We start from the raw sequence: 20,136 nt of genomic DNA on the forward strand, positions 1-20,136 counted from the left end.
TCCCGGCCGGTCGCTTTAGATTAGGAGGAAGGCGGGGGAGCATGCGCAGTTCCAGCGTCTCAGGGAGTCGCTTCAGACTAGGGGGAAAGGGAGGAAGCATGCGCAGAAGCGTCCCGGCCGGTCGCTTCAGACTAGACGGATTGGGGGGGGGAGTATGCGCAGGAGCGTCTGGCGCACGCGCAGAAGCCTGCGGGAGTGACTGTCTTTCCTTCCCCGAGTCCCCGGAAGTGCCCCCGCCCCTCGCGGGCTGACGGGGCGGGTGGGGGGAGGCTGGGGCAGCGCGCGCGCGCGAGCGAGCGAGGGAGGGAGCGCGCGCGCGCCCGAGGGCCCTGTCAGGGGGAGGAGACCCCGGTCGCCGCCGCCGCCCGCCCGCCCGTCCGTCCGCCCGCCCGCCGCCCGTCCTCGGCCGACATGGCCACCCGCTCCTGCCGGGAGAAGGCCCAGAAGCTGAACGAGCAGCACCAGCTCATCCTGGCCAAGCTGCTGCGCGAGGAGGACAACAAGTACTGCGCCGACTGCGAGGCCAAAGGTAAACTGAGCCCCGGCCCGGCCCGGCCCGGCCCGGGAGGACCGGCCGCCTTCACCGTCCGGCCTGGCATTCAGGCAGTCGTATTGACTGAGTGCCGACTCTGTGCGGAGCCCTGGACTGAGCGCTTGGAAGGGACAATTGGGCAGCAGAGAGAGACCATCCCTCTGCGGGGCCCCGAGCCCAGCGCTGCCTCCTCACCCTCCCGGCCCCGGCCCCTTTTGCATCCAATCAGATGGACAGCGCTTCCTCTGTGCGGAGCGCTGGACTAAGCGCTTGGAATGGACAGTTCGGCCACAGAGAGGGACCATCCCTGCCCCATTCATTCATTCATTCAGTAGTATTGATTGAGCGCTGCTTCTGGCAAGAGCACTGAACTAAGCGCTTGGAATGGACAGTTGGGCCACAGAGAGAGACCATCCCTGCCCCATTCATTCAGTAGTATTGATTGAGCGCTTCCTCTGTGCGGAGCCCTGGACTAAGCGCTTGGAATGGACAATTGGGCCACAGAGAGGGACCATCCCTGCCTCATTCATTCATTCAATCGTATTGATTGAGCGCTTCCTCTGTGCGGAGCACTGGACTAAGGGCTTGGAAGGGACAATTGGGCGACAGAGAGGGACCATCCCTGCCCCATTCATTCAGGAGTATTTATTGAGCGCTTCCTCTGTGCGGAGCACTGGACTAAGCGCTTGGAATGGACAACTGGGCCACAGAGAGGGACCATCCCTGCCCCATTCATTCAATAGTATTGATTCAGCGCTTCCTCTGTGCGGAGCACTGCACTAAGCGCTTGGAATGGACAATTGGGCAGCAGAGAAAGACCATCCCTGCCCAATTCATTCATTCAGTCGTATTGATTGAGCGCTTCCTCTGTGCGGAGCACTGCACTAAGCGCTTAGAATGGACAATTGGGCAGCAGAGAAAAAAGACCAGCCCTGCCCCACGACGGGCTCACAGTCTAATCTGGGGAGACGGACGGACAAAACCAAGACAATATAGTCATGATAAATAGAATCAAGGGGAGGTGCCCCTCATGAACGAAATAAATAGGGTAATAAATAATATATACAAATTCATTTTGTGGTATTTATTGAGCGCTTACTCTATGCAGAGCACTGGACTAAGCGCTTGGAATGGACAGTTGGGCAACAGAGGGACCATCCCTGCCCCATTCATTCATTCAGTAGTATTTATTGAGCGCTTCCTCTGTGCAGAGCACTGGACTAAGCGCTTGGAAGGGAAAATTGGGCCACAGGGAGAGACCATCCCTGCCGCATTTATTCATTCAGTAGTATTTATTGAGCGCTTCCTCTGTGCAGAGCACTGGACTGAGCGCTTGGAATGGACAATTGGGCAACAGATAGAGACCATCCCTGCCCATTGACAGGCTCACAGTCTAATCGGGGGAGACGGACGGACAGAAACAAGACAACATAGTCACGATAAATAGAATCAAGGGGATGTACAGCTCATTAACAAGATAAATAGGGTAATAAATAATATATGCAAATGAGCACAGTGCTGAGGGGAGGGGAAGAGAGAGGGGGAGGAGCAGAGGGAAAGGGGGCTCAGCTGAGGGGAGATGAAGGGGGAAGGAGGAGGGAGCAGAGGGAAAATGGGCAACTCAATTTGGGAAGGCCTATAAGCTTGGTATTTGTTAAGCGGTTACTATGTGCAAAGCACCGTTCTAGCGCTGGGGGGGATACAACGTGTTCAGGTTGTCCCACGTGGCGCTCACAGTTTTTAATCCCCATTTCATTCATTCAGTCGTATTTTTTGAGCACTTACTATGTGCAGAACACTGGACTAAGCGCTTGGAATGGACAGTTCAGCAACAGAGACAATCCCTGCCCAGTGATGGGCTCACAGTCTAATCATTTTACAGATGAGGGAACTGAGGCCCAGAGAAGTTAAGTGACTTGCCCAAAGTCACACAGCTGGCAAGCGGTGGAGCTGGGACTTGAACCCATGACCTTTGACTCCCAAGCCCGGGCTCTTTCCACTGAGCTCCGCCTGCCAGAAGGAAGGAGGGGGCTCTCCCAGGCGGGCCTGGCCTCCAGCGCCGGGTTTCCGAGCTTTCTCCCTCTCTCCCGCCTCTTTCCCGGCCACCCAGAGTCCCTTGGCTCCCACGCCCTGTTGGCAGGACAGGGCAGGGATGGGGGGGACCATCAGGAGGCCGGACGGCAGGGCCTTGTCCCTTTCCCGTCCCGCCCTTCCTCTCCCAGCCTTGCAGCAGTGCTTGGCACACAGTCAGTACCTACATACTAGCATCATCATCATCATCATCATCATCCTCCCGGGCCCGGATTTCTTCGAGGAGCAGCGTTGCTTAGTGGAAAGAGCACGGGCCTGGGAATCAGAAGTTATGAGTAATAATCCCAGCTCCGCCACTTGTCCACTGTGTGACCTTGGGCAAGTCACTTAACTTCTCTGGGGCTCAGTGCCCTCATCTGTCAAATGGGGATTAAAAGTGTATCTACCCTAGCATGTAGAACAGTGCTTGGCACATAGTAAGCGCTTAACAAATACCATCATTAGTATTCCCCCCACTCCCCGGACAGACACACACACACCGCCCTCCTTCAGAGGTTCCCGCCCCTGGACCTCCCCCGACGCCCCCGTGTCCTCCTTTAGGAACTTCCCCACGCCCACCTTGGCCTCACCCCGGGTTCTAATAATAATAATAATAATAATGATAATGTTGGTATTTGTTAAGCGCTTACTATGTGCTGAGTGCTCTTCTAAGCGCTGGGGGAGATACAGGGTAATCAGGTGGTCCCAAGTGAGGCTCAGAGTCTTCATCCCCATTTTAATAATAATAATTATGGTATTTGTTAAGCGCTTACTATGTGCAGAGCACTGTTTTAAGCGCTGGGGTAGATACAGGGTAATCAGAATGTCTCACGTGTGGGCTCACATTTTTTAATCCCCATATTTACAGATGAGGGAACTGAGGCACCGAGAAATCAAGTGACTTGCCCAAAGTCACACAGCTGACAGGTGGCGGAGCTGGGATTAGAACTCATGACCTCTGACTCCTGAGCCAGGGCTCTTTCCACTGAGCCACGTCCCCAGCCTCCTTCAGGGGTTCCCCCTCCCCACTCCTAACCTGACCTCTCCACAGGCCTGCCTCCCTTCTACACCCCGTCCTCTCTCAGGGGCCACTGCCGCCCATCCCCACCTTGACGCGCAGCCTGGCCCAGTGGGAAGAGCCCGGATTTGGGAGTTAGAGGACGTGGGTTCTCATCCCAGCTTTGTCACTTGCCTACCGAGTGACCTTGGACCAGTCACTTCCCTGGGCCGCACTTCCCTCATCTGTAAAATAGGGATTAAGACTGTGTTTCCCTCATGGGACAAACTGATTACCTGGTAATCCACCTCAGTGCTTAGAACGGTGCTTGGCGCATAGTAAGCACGTAACAAATACTATGACTGGGCTTTCTCCTTTCCCACCCCATCATTCATTCATTCAGCCGTATGTGCAGAACAATGTACTAAGGACTTGGAATGTACCCTCCTTCAGGGGTCACTCCTCCCCCTTTGACCTCCCCCCCGTCGTCTATCCCACAGGCGGGCAAGTTGGAGGATTCCCCTCCTGGAGGGCCAAGAGGCTTTACCTGGCCTCGGTCCCCAGGCCTGCCCCCCGAGGTGCTCCTATACTGAATGCCCCCTTTACCCCCCCCCCCTCCAACTGCTACTCTCCCAGCTGGCTAGAGCTGGGGGACCTGCCCCCAAAGAGGGTGGCATGAAGAGAACAAAATGAGGGAACGCGGGATTCAGTATTGAAATGGGTTCCAACCCAAACGAGGCGGTATTTCATTATGTGAGTCATTGAGGACAAGTGTTGCTGACCAGGCAGCTGCATTACAGCCCCAGGTTTTTATGGGTCCCTACGATAGCCCTCATTTTATAGGTCAGAAGGTGCCCGTTAGGGGTTACGGCTGCACTTGATCAGACAGGTGTCCCATTTCGTTTAGGTGGTTGGAGGCTCTCCGCCTGGGGCCTGGAGATAGATGATCTATTTTAAACTCTTTTTGAGCAGACACCAAGTTTTCTGCCTAATGTCTCATCTCTGGAAATGATACTGCAGCATCGGATTTTAATAGGCGTCTCAAAAATGATTAAGAAGTTTGATCGTTAGAACGGTGCTCGGCACGGTTATCAAATGATTAAGAAGATGGTACTTCTTTCGGTTCACTGGGGACAGGTTAGATTCTTCAAAGGCCGGAAGGTGCTCTGGAGTTATTTATGTTTCCCTATGTTATTTGACCTAGACTTTTCCTGAATCTTCCCCCATACTGTCTTCGGAAAATGAGTCATGTTTCAGTGAGTTGATAAGACTTGTCTAGACAAAGCGACGTAGCGTTATATTAACCTTCCTATAGGTATTAGATTATTGGCAGAGAGTACTGAAGACCACTTAAAGACATATTTTTGAATATCATAATATGGCCGACAGCTCTGCCATCTGATTTAACTTAGCAGGACCTGAATATTTGCAATTAGACATCACTTTACGTAAGACGTACCCGTTTAAATAATGAAGTGATTGTCTATTGCTAATATAACTTTTATATTTAAATTGCATATTCAGTGCAAGAACCTGGAACACTATATAATTTATTTAGAAGTGACCCATGAGAGAGCATTTTCGAGGATAAAGTAGAATTTGCAAAGCAGCCGAGTTACATGTGGTAATATTACAGTACCGATCTTGGGCAATAACAAGGTTAAGTAGGTTGTTAAAATATGATTTGCTATTCTTTGTATGTTAGAAAATCTAATCTGCTCCTTGAGTAATCACCACCAATTTAGTGTTAATGTCATATATATGGGATCTTTTCAGCTACCCCCCACCCCCATGGGTGTTTAAAATCTCTTCATCATTATCACCTTCAAACTTGACTCCGAACTTGCATACATGTGCAAAAATATATGCTCTTCCAAATTAAGACTGTGACGTGAGAGAGATTTGTTGCTCCCTCCTTTTTTTTTCCAAATAGAGGTCTGTGAGCATAACCAACATAAAAAAATTGAAAATTTTCTTGGACTAGTTGTCAAGGAGGAAGAACTTTTTGGGTGTGCGTTTAAAACTGGATAGAGCACAGGCCTGGGAGTCAGATCATAGGTTATAATCCCGGTTCCGCCACTTGTCTGCAATGCGGCCTTGGGCAAGTCACTCGACTTTGTTGCCTCAGTTCCCTAATCTGTAAAATGGGAATTGAGACTGTGAGCCCCATGTGGGACAGGGACTGCCCACCCCAATTTGCTGGTATCCACCCAGTTCTTAGTATAGTGACTGGCATACGGTAAGCACTTACCAAATGCCATTGTTATTATTCCCTTTATTCTTTCTCTCTGACTCTTGTCCTGTGAAGTGTAGGCTTGGAAGAATATTACTGTCTGAATGGAGCAAACTCCAGAAAGCAAGGGTGTCCTTTATAATTTCTACACTGACATTTTAATGTAAGATATTTTTTAAAATTCATTCACTCAATCATATTTATTGAGTGCTTGCTGTATGCAGAGCACTGTACCAAATGCTTAGAATGTACAATTCGGCAACAGGTAGAGAGAATCCCTGCCCAACAGCGGGCTCATAGGGAAGCAGCGTGGCTCAGTGGGAAGAGCACGGGCTTTGGAGTCAGGGCTCATGAGTTCGAATCCCAGCTCTGCCACTTGTCGGCTGTGTGACTGTGGGCAAGTCACTTAACTTCTCTGTGCCTCAGTTCCCTCATCTGTAAAATGGGGATTAAGACTGTGAGCCCCACGTGGGACAACCTGATTCCCCTATGTCTACCCCAGCGCTTAGAACAGTGCTCGGCACATAGTAAGCGCTTAACAAATACCAACATTATTATTATTAGTCTAAAAGGGGAAGACAGCAAAACAAAACAAGCAGACAGGCAGTTGCAGTTCAACCAGGCCTATATGAACCACTGTAGACTAGCAGTTGTGGTGAGAAGCAGCGTGGCTCAGTGGAAAGAGCATGGGCTTTGGAGTCAGGGCTCATGAGTTCGAATCCCAGCTCTGCCACTTGTCGGCTGTGTGACTGTGGGCAAGTCACTTAACTTCTCTGTGCCTCAGTTCCCTCATCTGTAAAATGGGGATTAAGACTGTGAGCCCCACGAGGGACAACCTGATTCCCCTGTGTCTACCCCAGCGCTTAGAACAGTGCTCGGCACATAGTAAGCGCTTAACAAATACCAACATTATTATTATTAATACTGGTTTTTACAATGATTATGGTACCAAAGAAATCAATATTACTGTCCATTATGAAGTTTCTCCATCCCAGTTTTATTTAGATGTCGACTGCATGCATTATGCTTGCTTTGGTTTACTTTGACTAACTGTTCTTAAGCTTTGCTTTGCCACAGGAGATATTTCATTAATGCCCAAAGTATCTTTTTGGCAACACATCTTAGCCTGCAGGTCCTTTGGACATGCGTACAAAATTAAAATCGAACAGCAGCCAAGGACTCCCTATAACAGAGTTGTATCTATCAACTGTTGTAACATTTTCTTCCCAAGTGAGTCACTAGCCTTCCTCTTTTAGATTTTGCTATACTTCTGGCAGTGGGGAAGGGGAGAAGGATGGCCCAGGTGCCAGCTTTCTGCTGCTGATCCCGTTCTCCCGAAGTCAGCCTGGCAGCCGGAAAGTAAGAAGAAGCAGATGGAACTTCCTTTGCTCTCCCAGGTTTCCTTCCCAGATCTGTGGGGGTTCAGGCAACCCTGCTGGGGTCCTCGGTGGTGCCAAATTGAAGACCACGGGAAACGGGGAAATTTTGAAACTTCTGCCAGTTAAGACCCACTTGGCAGTGAGCTCGAACCTTTCTGTCAGGTCATTCGCCATCAAAACTGCATAAAGACAAATGAAACTCATCTATCCAAGTTAGCCCCTTGGTTCCCCGGTCATTCATTCATTCATTCAATAGTATTTATTGCCTGAGAGTCCGCTTCCTAGGGCAGCGGCACAGGTGTGGATATTGAGGGCTTGCAGGCCAACAACCTAGCCCTCTCCTCCGTAAAACAGGCTGAGGGTCTAGGGGTGCTGGGGTGCCAAGTGGGAGGGTCAAAGGTGGTTTAAAAACTTTCCAGCCTTCTGTATTTTGACAGGGCCCACTGGCTAAACCAAATGCAGGCTGTCTTGATTGCACTTTCTGCACTCCTTCCTGCCTTGGCTTGAGTTTTGGGTACTGTGGGTTTGTGAGAGTATGTGGGTGGCAATTTCAGTAGCCAGAAATCCTCTGTGAGTCAGATTTTCCTAGCCCGGTTAATGCGACCCAGGCCATCCCAATCTGAGCAGAGTTTTGAGGCTAGGCATTTGAGTTCAGCTTGATTTTTGAGTGATATTGAGGTCGGAGGGGTGGACCTCACTCCCTAGTGTAGTGTCCCGACGAATTGCTTATAATTCTAGCTCTGCCAACTGTTTGCTGTGTGATCTTGGGCAATTAAATCACTTATCTTCTCTATGCCGTGTTACCTACCTGTAAAATGGAGGTTAGTCAGTCATGTTTATCGAGTGCTTACTGTATGCAGAGCACTGTACTAAACGCTTGGGAGAGAACCATATAACTGAGGTGATAGACATGTTCCCTGCCACAACGACCTTACCATCTAGTGGAAGACCGTGAGCCCCTTGTGAGACATGAACGGTGACCAACCTAACTAGCCTATGTCTGTACATTGCTTGGCACATAGTCATGATTTATGCTATCCAGTCGTCTCCGACCCATAGCGACTCCGTGGACACATCTGTCCCAGAACGTGTCCCCCTTCCCCCCCCCCCCGCACCCTGCAGTCGTTCTGGTAGTGGGTCTGTAGAGTTTTCTTGGTAAAAAAATACTGGAGGGGTTTACCGTGCCTCCTTCCGCACAGTAAACTCGAGTCTCCACCCTTGACTCTGTCGCGTGCCGCTGCTGCCCAGCACAGGTGAGTTTCGACTTGTAGCAGATTGCCTTCCACTTGTTAGCCACCACCCAAGCTAGGAATGGAATGGGTAGGCCTCTGCTTGACTCTCCTTCCTACAGTCGAGACCGGTAGAGTACTGGAAACTTCTCCAGGTGCGATGCTGAGAGGGTGACGCATTGTGCTAACAAATACCTTAAAAAAACCAAAACTCTTCGGGAAGTGGTGCTGGGAGATTACTACACATCTGAATGGAAGCAGGGCATTGGCCTTGTTGTCACATCGTGAGCCACCCAGCCCTAAATGGGGAAGAGATTTTTCAGGCTCCCTATGGCTTCCAGGACTAGGTCGAACCTGGCTCTTCCCCTTGGGCCAGCTGTATTTGGGCCCCAGGGCTGAACCAGGTTTCCGGAAGGCAGTAACGTGTACGAATGTGCCATGGAAGTGGCCATAGCTCCTGGTTATGAGGCTGGGCTCCCCTGATGTGAGTTGAATTTGTGACAGACCTGGCTTCTCCACGGTGCCAAGGCTTAGCCGATGGAGTCTAAGGTCGGGACCCCTATGGCTGTCAGAGACAGTGGCTGTCAGAGACTGTTTGGCTTTAGGAGAGCTTAAAAATACGGCGAGGCATCCATCCTTTATTCTTCCCACATTGCTTCTTATAGTCCTTCAGTGCGACTGCGAAGGAAATTTCCTCCGGAGTTGGGCACTTTTTATATCCGTGATATCACAGAAGTTACTCTAGCTTTACTTTATATAGCTATTCTTCAAATTTTAGAGTGTGCTACTCATAGTGAGATCCTGTGTGTGTTGCTGAAAACTTATATTCTCCCTGCACACATCTACTGCAAGTGCTGGTACAGACAGCTCTTTCGTTGTTGACTTTACCCCCTGCAGAATCTTTCATTATTTTCAAATATACCCATTATTCTAATCGTCTCAAAATTTCTGCTCCAAGTAGGGCAGTCCTTTTTTTCCAGATTGCTGAATGTAGGAAATAGCATGGGTCTTGGAGTCCGGGCACTCGAGTTTTAATCCTGACTCTGCCAAATTGCCTTGTTGTGTCACCTTGAGTAAGTCACTCGACTCAGTTTCCTCCCCCTTACGCTTTTGGTTCTGTATTGGATGGGGACTGCATCTGATCTGATTATCATCTATTACTTAAGGGCTTGGTACTGTGCTTGGCACAAAGTAAGCGCCTAACAAGTGGCACAGTTATCATCTGTCTGTTGCTCTTTTATTTTTTCCTCTGATATTAAGTGCTTACTATGTGGCAGGCACTGTACTAAGCCCTGGGATAGAAGCAACCTAATCAGGTTGGACGTGATCCTGTCCCATGTCCTCGTCTTAATCCCCATTTTACAGATGAAGTAACTGAATCACAGAGAAGTTAAATGACATGTCCAAGGTCTCACATAGCAAACATGTGGTGGAGCCAGGGTTAGAACCCAGGTCCTTTTGACTCCCAGGCTTGTGTTCTACCTACTGGGCCTCACTGCTGCTCAACAATATTGCTTTACTCTTCCCTCCCAACTATCTAATGCTGTGCTATACTGGTCCATTACATCTTTCAAAGCATTTATCTTATCCTCTTAGCTTGGGCAGTGTTCTGTTTCATCAAACATTAACTTCTTGGGTGACCTGCTGTCCTCACTTGTCCAACCCAGTGAATCTGTGTTGTGATGAATGCTGGTGCTCAATGCTAGTGAGCCAATTTTGTTCCAGCACCTGTCAGTGATTCTTTATTGTTGGGTGAGTGTGATGACACCAAAACTATCTGAGAAACTGGTTGTGGCTTCTGGGGGCAGTGCATGCCACACAGCCAGGTAAGAATTTGGGTGCCATGCCAGAATTGTAGGCCTTCCCGCTGTGTGAATCTTGAGTCCCCACATTTGCCAAACCCTCTCAACTTTTTAATAACATGTTAGCCTTCTTGATTCTGTTTTCTCATTTACTATCTATCTGAATTTTGGTTGTGTATTGGGTTTTTTTTTTCCCTATTGCCCTGATTTCTTCAGTCATATGGTCCAAAGTACTGTATTTACTGTGAACTGGGTTCTAATCACGGCTTGCTGCTAGTCTGCTTTGTGACCTTGTGACCTTCACTTCTCTGTGCCTTAGTTACCTCACCTGTAAAATGGGGATTAAGGCTGCAAGCAGGGACTGCGTCTAATCTGATTGGTTTAGTACAGTGCCTGGCACATAGTAAGCGCTTAACAAATACCATTCAAAAAGACTCAGAGTAATGTGCGTATCTTTGTCTCAGAGTGTTTCGGTGATGCTCATAGGTTGTAGGAATCTGCCCAGCAGGGCAGAGAAGTTGCTCACCTTTAAGGAACCTTGGGTATTCAGATGAGACCGCGTTCTAGGTCTATTGGTCGATCCTAAATTTCTCCCGAGTGTGAATGGGTAGGAAATCCATCTGTAAAGAGATCTCACTTCAAATATGTCTTGTAGATAAAATTCAACACCTTGCAGTTTCCCAGAATAGTTTGTGGTGACGTGAAATATGCTTCTTTTTGGCTACACCTCTAAGAGTTTTTATGGGTTGCTAAAAGCCCTATGTGTTCCAGTAAATATAATCTTTCAGAAACATAGCTATCAATTACAGTGGGAATCAGAATTTGAGAAAATATTACTGCTTTTAGGGAAAAATAATGCAGAAAGAAGCATTTTTGGCTCAAATCGTAGGGCCCGAGCTTTAATTTGGCAGAGAGACGACTAGAGTCAAGACTTATCCTGAGCCCAAGTAAGTGAGCCTGTGTATCGCCCAGACTGCATTTTTCTTGCCCGGGGATGTAACCTTGTGCATTTGTCCTTGTGATAAGTGATTGCTGGGTATTGCAGCTTCCATTTTGAACCAACTAAGGTTCATGCCAAGATGCTGAGGAAATGTAAAGTACCTGGAAAGTTCTCCCAAAGTGAGGTGATGTGCGGCTATCAGGCTGGTGGCTAAGCCTTCTGGATCCCACCTGCATTTATCTTGCCTTGAGCTCCAGAATTCAGCCTGCATTCAAATCCCAACTCTCTCCCAGGGGGAGAATAAATACATTGGGTTGTTTGTCATCATTAGAATAACCAAAAAGCAATTAAAGTCAGCTCTGATATACGTGGTAGCCCTGTTCTTGAAGAATCGTACGTTATGGAAGAATCATGTTGTCATGCTCTCCTCTAGACTAATACCACATATATTTTTCTTTCTTTCTACACCAATTCTACCCCAATTCTACCTGCACTGACTTGAGGCTGTGTTCCTAATTCTTCAGTAGAGAGCTGTGCAGATTTTCTAAATAAAGATTTGTATTTTAGTGGAATTGGCTGTATTGAGTTCTCGTGGGTGCATGGCACTGTGAGAGTTACAGTTTAGGGTAGGAATCAAGTCTGTTTAACGTTAATGAAACATACTCTGTTAAAATTGGTGGATACATTTATAAAAGAATATTCAAGCATACAGACATTAAACATTTGCATTCATTCAATTAAGGTTTTTTTTTCTTCTTTTTCCTGTTTGGAAGAAAGGCGACCATGACCTCTTGGAAATTAGGCATATCTGAGAGTCAGAGGGCCTGAGTTCTAATCCTAGTTATTTGCTGTGCTGATAACTTTAGCAAGCAACTGCTCTGTACCTAAGTTTCTTCATCTGTTAAATGGGGATGAACTATCTGTTCTCCCTCCCTATTAGTCTGTAAACCCATGTGGAATAGGGATTTCGTGTGACTTGATTATCTCGTACCTACTTCAGCACCTAGTTCAATGCTTGGAGCTTAGTAAGTGTTTAATAAACACCACAATTACGTTATGTAGAAATATTTGTGTAGTTATGTTTTGTCTAGTAGACGTTGCCAACAGAAAAGATTATGGGTAGGAAGGGGATTGCAACTTGTAGATCAGAGAAGACTTTAGAATTTAATCTGCAGTTTGAGCTGGTAAATTTCTCTTTTGAAAGGGGGAGAGCAGAAGGGGTTTTGAGCAAGTGGAAAAATCAGACAAAGACCATGTTTAAGTTTCCTTGAAATATATAAGCTATTCATGAATGCCCCACCCTCCTCAGAGAACAGAATGGATTAAATTTATGGTTGTTAATAGACCTACAGTTTGTTAGTGAGCAATGCGTTATATTCTTTGTTAATTTGACAGGGTTTGAAGGGACAATGACCATTCCAAAGCTAAAGGAGAACTAAAGAAGTAGAGATTCTGACTGCAACTGCCTCCCTACAACATTCTTTCCTTTGTTCTCAGTATGTTGCCCTATGAAAGTACATATAAAAAGTGACCTTTATCCTCCTAAAGCTTCAGCAAGAAGCAAATAGTATATAAAAATCAAATTAAGATTAACTCTAAGTGCTTTGAATTTATCGGACACTAAGGGCGCACAATCAAAATTCCTCATTTGTATCATAATCAAAGAATGTTTGAGTGTCAGTAGAACAAGTCAGTAGAATTGGTAGCCACGTTCCTTGCCCACAAGGGGAGTACAGACATTAAATAACTGTAAGGGGAATAGGGGAATGTAAGCAGATGTGTATAAGGTTTGCTCATTTGTATATATTTTTATTGCCCTATTTTGTTAATGAGGTGTACATCTCCTTGATTCCATTTATTGTGATTACGTTGTCTTGTTTTTGTCCGTCTTTCTCCCCTGATTAGACTGTAAGCCCGTCATTGGGCAGGGATTGTCTCTATCTGTTGCCGAATTGTACATTCCAAGCGCTCAGTGCAGTGCGCTGCACATAGTAAGCGCTCAATAAATACTATTGAATGAATAAGTGTTGTGGGGTGAATAGCCAGTGCTTAAAAGGTAGAGATCCAAGTGTCTAGGCCACAGAGAAGAGAGGGCGAAGAGGAGAAATGAGGGCCTAGTTAGGGAAGGCCTCTTGAAGGAGGTATTTTCCTAGAGCTCGAAATAGGGAGGGAATTAGTCTGTTGGATGTGAGGGGAGAGTGAGTTCTAGGTCAAAGAAAGGATGTGGGCAAGGGGTCAGCTGGGAGACAGATGAGACTGCGGTACCATGAGTAGGCAGGCAAAGCAGCGTGGCTCAGTGGAAAGAGCCCGGGCTTAGGAGTCAGAGGTCATGGGTTCTAATCCAGGCTCTGCCACCTATCAGCTGTGTAACTTTGGGCAAATCACTTAAGTTCTCGGTGCCTCAGTTACCTCATCTGGATAATGGGGATTAAGACTGTGAGCCTCCCGTAGGACAGCCTGATTACCTTTTATCTACCCCAGCGCTTAGAACAGTGCTTGGCACATAGTAAGCACATAATAAATACCAACATTATTATTATCAAAGGAGTGAAGGGTGCGGGTTGGGTTTGGTAGAGAAGCAGCATGGCCTAGTGGTTAGAGCACGGACCTGGGGGTTAGACGGTCATGGGTTCTAATTCCTGCACTGCCACTAATTCCTACTGTGTGACTTTGAGCTAGTCTCTTCTCTGTGCCTCAGTTACCCCATCTGTAAAATGGGGATTAAGACTGTGAGCCCCATGTGGGGCAGTGACTGTGTCCAACCTAATTTGTTTGTATTTCCCCCTGGCCCCCCCCCCCCCCAGTGCTTAGTACAGTGCCCGGCACATAGTATATACTTAAATACCACAATTATTAGTAGTAGCAGAAGATCGTGAGGTAGTGTTTTATTGATGCCTGTTTACTATATTGATGCCCGTTTACTTGTTTTGATGTGTATATATCTATAATTCCATTTATTTATCTTGATGCCTGTTTAATTTGATGTCTGTCTCCCCCATTCTAGACTGTAAGCCCAGTGTGGGCAGGAATTGTCTCTTCTGATTGCTGAATTTCACTTTCCAAGTGTTTAGTACAGTGCTCTGCACACAGTAAGTGTTCAGTAAGTACGATTGAATGAGGACAGCTGATTGTTTCTTAAAGCCAATGATAAGGAGTTTCCGTTTGATGGGGAGATGGATGGACAACCATTGGATGTTTGTGAATAGTGGGGAGACATGGACTGAAAATTTTTTTTTGGAAAATAATCTGGGCAGCAGAATGTAGTGATAATAATGTTGGTATTTGCTAAGTGCTTACTATGTACAGAGCACTGTTCTAAGCGCTGGGGTAGATACAAGGTAATCAGGTTGTCCCACGTGAGGCTCACAGTTAATCCCCATTTTACAGGTAAGGGAACTGAGGCACAGAGAAGTTAAGTGACTTGCCCACAGTCACACAGCTGACAAGTGGCAGAGCCGGAATTTGAACCCATGACCATGGATTGGAGAGGGAAGAGACACGAAGTAGGGAAGTCAGCGAGGAGCCTGATACAGTAGTTATGTTAGTGCTTGGATCAATGTAGCAGTTTAGATGTAGAGGAAGGGGGTGATTGTCCAAGGTTCGTGGCTGGGGCTGGGAGAACCTATACAGTAAAATAAGACTTTTTTCCTTGTCTTCTCTGATTTTTAAAAACTTAAGTCAGTTTTTGGGTAGTCCACAGAGAAGCAGCGTGGCTCAGTGGAAAGAGCACGGGCTTTGGAGTCAGAGGTCATGGGTTCGAATCCCAGCTCGGCCACTTGTCAGCTGTGTGACTTTGGGCAAGTCACTTAACTTCTCGGTGCCTCAGTTCCCTCATCTGTAAAATGGGGATTAAGACTGTGAGCCTCACGTGGGACAACCTGATTCCCCTGTGTCTACCCCAGCGCTTAGAACAGTGCTCGGCACATAGTAAGCGCTTAACAAATACCAACATTATTATTATTATTATTATTATTATTAGTCTCCCAACTTGCTTTGCTTTAGGTGATTTTGCCTTCAACCTCTTTATATACACAATCTTTCTGTCAATTGAAATTGTGTTATTACCTGTGATTTTTCCATTTTGTAGTCCTTTTTATCCTTAGTCCTCTCTAACCCTGACTTGGGTACCCTACACCAGAAAAGGGAGGAGACAAAGAATCAGAGAGAGAGGGCAGAGCAAGGCGCAGCAGAAACTTTCCAGTAGTTATCTATGGGCTTTAACTTGTATAATACTGTTCTAAGTGAACGACCCTCTTTGAGCCACATATTTTCAGACATCCTGGAATAGAGAGTTCCAGTGAAAATACCTTGGCAGAGTTTGAGCTTCTGAGGTAGGTTGGGAGGTACTCCAGACAATAATTTATTTTCTAATTATTTTCTGTTTGAACTGTTTTAGTCCTCGTTTCTCCATGCTTGGAATGATTTATACACAGAGATATAAAAACTAATTTGAAAGAATCAGTAAAAATGCATACATAATTTAATATCATGCGGTAATCTGAAAAATAAAATTGAAGGCGTTACATATAGAGAATTCCCAGGAATGCTATCTGGAATGGCTAACACTTTGAATTGGCTTCTTGGAGTAATAATAATAATGGTATTTATTAAGCGCTTACTATGTGCCTGGGAGGATGCAAGCAAATCGGGTTGGACATAATCCCTATCCCACATGAGGCTCACAGTCTCAATCCCCATTTTACAGGTGAGGTACCTGAGGCACAGAAAAATGAAATGACTTGCCCAAGGTCACACAACAGACAAGTGCTGGAGCTGGGATTAGAACCCATGATCTTTGGACTCCCAGGTCCGTGCTCTATCCACTATGCTCTGTCAGGCATCCCACCTGCTCAAAAAGATTTTCCATCCTAGCTTCCCAAATTCGCTTGGAGAACTAAAAAGCGGAGCAGTCTTACAGAATGGAATAAGAATTTGACAGGTAATTCATTATCAGAAATTTGGGACATAGAAGAAAATTATAAGTTGCCAACGGCACACAATACACTAGTCTGTTTATCCCACCAACTCATTTTAAGCTACACACTCCTTAATTCCTTAGGATGCAAAGCATCTTTTGTTCTTGAGAACTTTCAGTGAACAAAGAAGATCTTGGCATGGGAGGGGAAAAAAAAAAGGAGAAAGTACTTGCCCAGAAGTACCTGTTTGGCAAAGGAAGAATTTTGTTTTTCCAAGGATCAGAATAATGCCAATACTGATTTTCCTAAGCATCAAGGAACCATTTTCCTTTAGTATGGGTCTTTGAGGTTTTAAAATCGATCGATCAATTATTTTTTGAGTGCTTAGAGTTGGAGAGGACTGTACTAAGTGCTTAGGAGAGTACAACACTACAGAGTTGGTAGATGCGATCTCCAACTGACAAGGGACTTAAAATCTAATGGAGGGAAATAGACCTTAGAATAAAGTACAGATAGCTTTTGTTATAGTAGTAGTAATGTTTTGTGCTGGAAAAATTACATAGATGAGAATTAACAGGTTGGAAGGGGGCTGGTGGTGGACACACAAAGAAAAGTTAAACAATAAAAATCAACATCACAGATGAGGACAAGTTAACTTCAAATCGAATAAAACCTGTGGCGTACTGCGGCTAGAACAGTAGAGTTTCAGGGTTCTCACAGGTCAGAGTTCAGGAGCGGCCTTCCCAAAGTTTTCTCTTCGGTGGCGTTGGCGCCATGCTGCTGCTGCTGTCCTTCCTGCATTTAGATTCATGCCTATCTCTCCCTCTACACCATAAGCTCAATGTGGGCAGAGAACTTGTCTACCAACTCTGTTGTTTTGAACTCTCCCAAACAGGTACAGTGCTCTGCTGCACACAGTAAGTGCCCAGTAAGTAGCATTGACTGAATGATTCCCACCGAGATGGAGCAAGGCAGATCAGAAAAGAGGCCCCAAGGCGACACGGTATGAGAGCAGTGCGGGCTGCTGCCCAATGGCCTCAGTGGTACAGTGGTTTGGGAGGCTGAGGTTTATACAACCCCTGCTTGTGCCCATCCCGCCGAGAGGATGCAGGGAAACAGTAAGGTATACCTTGGGGTGGGGGTGAATCTCAAAGCGCTTAACGGGATCCGGACCCAAATGCACAAGGAACGCAGAGGAGGGGTGCTGGGCGAGGGAAATAAGGTTAGTCCAAGAAGGCCATCCAAACTCCTTTTTATCAGTATTTGTTTTTCCTTGCGCTTAAGGTTACGGCACTCAGTGTTTAATACAGATATTTTCCCAGCATTTTCACTACTAAATATGCAGTGCGCTGGGGTTTCCAGGAGACTGTGATGCATCATTGGGAGCATTTTTACAACTTTTGCTTTGAGTTGGCTAAATTTAGGACTCAGTTTCTATTGTTTGATTAATTTATTTTCTGGTGATTGGTGTCTGGCGCATTTGGAGATGTATAATGAAGCACTGGTGACCACTGAGAAAATATTTATCTCTACCTTTTCTAAGATTTGAGGAGCCTCGGCATTTAGTCGATGTTAAGGTAGAGAAATCGTCAATCAAACAAGCTTCTGTTGAAAACACGGTGATGCTTTTCAGAGGTGCATTGCGTGCTGCAGATTTTGATCTTTGTTAGCAGATGATACCCAGTTGGGATTGTCCCATTTCCAAATAAAGGGGAAGTAGGTCCAAACTTAGGGTGATGGTAAGCGTTGTTAAAGATTAGGCGCATGTTGTCCAGAGTGCATTCGATCCAAGAAAGCTGTGGATTCTTCTTCGAAGGTGTTAAAAAATAGGACCTTATCGCCTTGGCAAGGTATAATTGCCTTCCTACGTGAAGAGGAGAAGGAAGTAGAGTAAGTGACTTCTTAGGGTCCTTACCCATGGTCTGATAGAGTACCAGTTTCTGAGTCCAACCAGGCGATTATACAGACACAGGCTTTAAAGTAATTGGCTTGGACCTAGAATTTTAAAATAAGCTGAAAATAAGACCATTTCCACAATTCATCCATTAGGAACATGAGTATGTGGTTCTTAGGGATGCAGTAGGTAGGATTCCTCTCTCCCGAATCTCCTGAGATGGCCATCAATCAATTAATGGTATTTATTGAGCACTTACTTTGTGTAGAGCATTGGCGTTTCTATCCTTCAGGAGCTGGAAGAACTGAAAGGATTCTCCAAAGAGCAAAATCTTGAGCTGTGTACAAAGGAAGCAGTCTCAGCCTTCCGTGACAGCGGTGCTTGATTGAGTCGGTTTGAAAGGCTGAAATTCTTGAGCTCTGAAATCTGGTGAACCCCAAAAGTCATTAAAGCTGACACTTCAAACCTATTTCATATCAATAAGTCCTTTATAATAGGGATCAAAAATAACAATAGTTTTATTATCTGAGAATACAGTGTCTGGGCTGAATTACCTGCCATTCTGTGTGAAAGATAGGATTTGTAACGTGGTCCTAAATGAAGGAAAACCAGTAATAAGTGTACTGCGCCTGGCACCATGTGCACAACTGGCAGTGTCTTCTGTCATGGTTCACATTCCAGTCAGAAATGCATGTTTTCCAGAGTGCATTCGATCCAAGATCCATAATGAAAACACCAGTTATGAAAGGTTTAATTGAAGTTCAGTAGTTCCTGTATAGTTCAGGTGTAAAAACCACCAGGTACTCTTTATAAAATAATTGTTGACCCTTTAACATGATTACATTGTCCTGATAAGAAAGATAAGGAAAGAGGGACCGTCCTGCCTATTAGTATTTCCTCCATTTTTTCTGCAAGCTGTTAGATTCACTGCAGGTTACTTTAGTAACTGGTGAATTATCTGTGTGAAGTTTAGGGAGTGCAAAGATAGGAAACCAGAAGGGATCCTTTGATCCCAACAATCAGTAGATAATTTTGGAGGGAGAGCTGAAGAGGGGTACGCTTGTACATCCTTTGAAGTCTTCAGATCCCAACAGAATATTTTTGCCCTTGAGTGATGCAGTCCCAGTTTACAATATATAAAGAGAATACAAGGTGGGTTTTTTTGCATATTGGAGTTGGACTTTACCTGTTTTCCATTGCTTCTAATGTAGAGTTTTGCACAGCATTAAGAAATGGAGATGTAAATGGAAACAGTTAAAATCTTTAAAGCTTGGAATCACTTTGGGATCGAAAAGGTGGAATGAAAGAGGAAGTTTGTGAAAGTGGAATCACTGTTCATTAAATCCATAACACTAAGATATTTTCCCCACCCTCTGGTCCACAGCATTTATGTACTGTAATTTATATTAGTGTCTGTCTTGCCCTCTACACTGTAAGCTAATTCAATATTATTGAGCACTTACTATGTGCAGAGCTCTGTACTGAGCACTTGAAATGTACAATTGGGCAAAGAAACAATCCCTGCCCAATAACGGGCTCACAGTCTAAATGGGGAAGACAGACAGCAAAGCAAAACAGAACAAAACAAATTATGGGCATGTTTTCCATCTCTCTAATTGGTATTCTCCCAAATGCTTAATACAGTGCTCTGCACACAAAATGCTCAGTCAGCACGATTGATACGATAAGGAGTACTTATTGAAATATGGAAGTGGAAGGTTCTCAAAAGAGGAATCACTTATTTACATAGAGGATTTTCACCAAAATATGAACGTACTAGTAGATTCAACAGTATTTGGGATACACTCATGTACTAAAGTTCCACAGTGGATTACTAGAGCCAAAGTTAGAGTGGGAGAGGTAAAAGTGAAATACATTAGTTGGCACCTCCCAAATCATTAAGTTGGGGGCTAGTATCCTTTGCTAGGGTTAGTCAAAATACTAGGCTGATTGGATTCATGCTTTGCATGGTTGTAAGCACGGACCCAGGTTTTAGGACCCCATCTGGTTGCACCTTGACGACTATATCAACTATCATCTCTACGCAGATGACACCCAAATCTACATCTCCTCCCCTGTTCTCTCCCCTTCCCTCCAGGCTCATATCTCCTCCTGCCTCCAGGACGTCTCCACCTGGATGTCTG

At 45.8% G+C, this 20,136-nt stretch overlaps 1 protein-coding gene across 2 annotated transcripts in view; it reads left to right on the forward strand.

Annotated features, from left to right (window-relative positions):
• Positions 1–353: 353 nt before the first annotated feature.
• Positions 354–20,136, forward strand: part of SMAP1 (small ArfGAP 1) — a 207,727-nt gene continuing 187,944 nt past the window's right edge. For both annotated transcript variants that reach the window (XM_029058865.2, XM_029058866.2), the window contains exon 1: positions 354–529. In XM_029058865.2, coding sequence (XP_028914698.1) covers positions 412–529 — 118 coding nt within the window. In that variant the 5' untranslated portion in view covers positions 354–411. The remainder of the gene's footprint in view (positions 530–20,136) is intronic.

Source organism: Ornithorhynchus anatinus, chromosome 1, assembly GCF_004115215.2.
Source record: "Ornithorhynchus anatinus isolate Pmale09 chromosome 1, mOrnAna1.pri.v4, whole genome shotgun sequence".
Classification (NCBI taxonomy): domain Eukaryota; kingdom Metazoa; phylum Chordata; class Mammalia; order Monotremata; family Ornithorhynchidae; genus Ornithorhynchus; species Ornithorhynchus anatinus.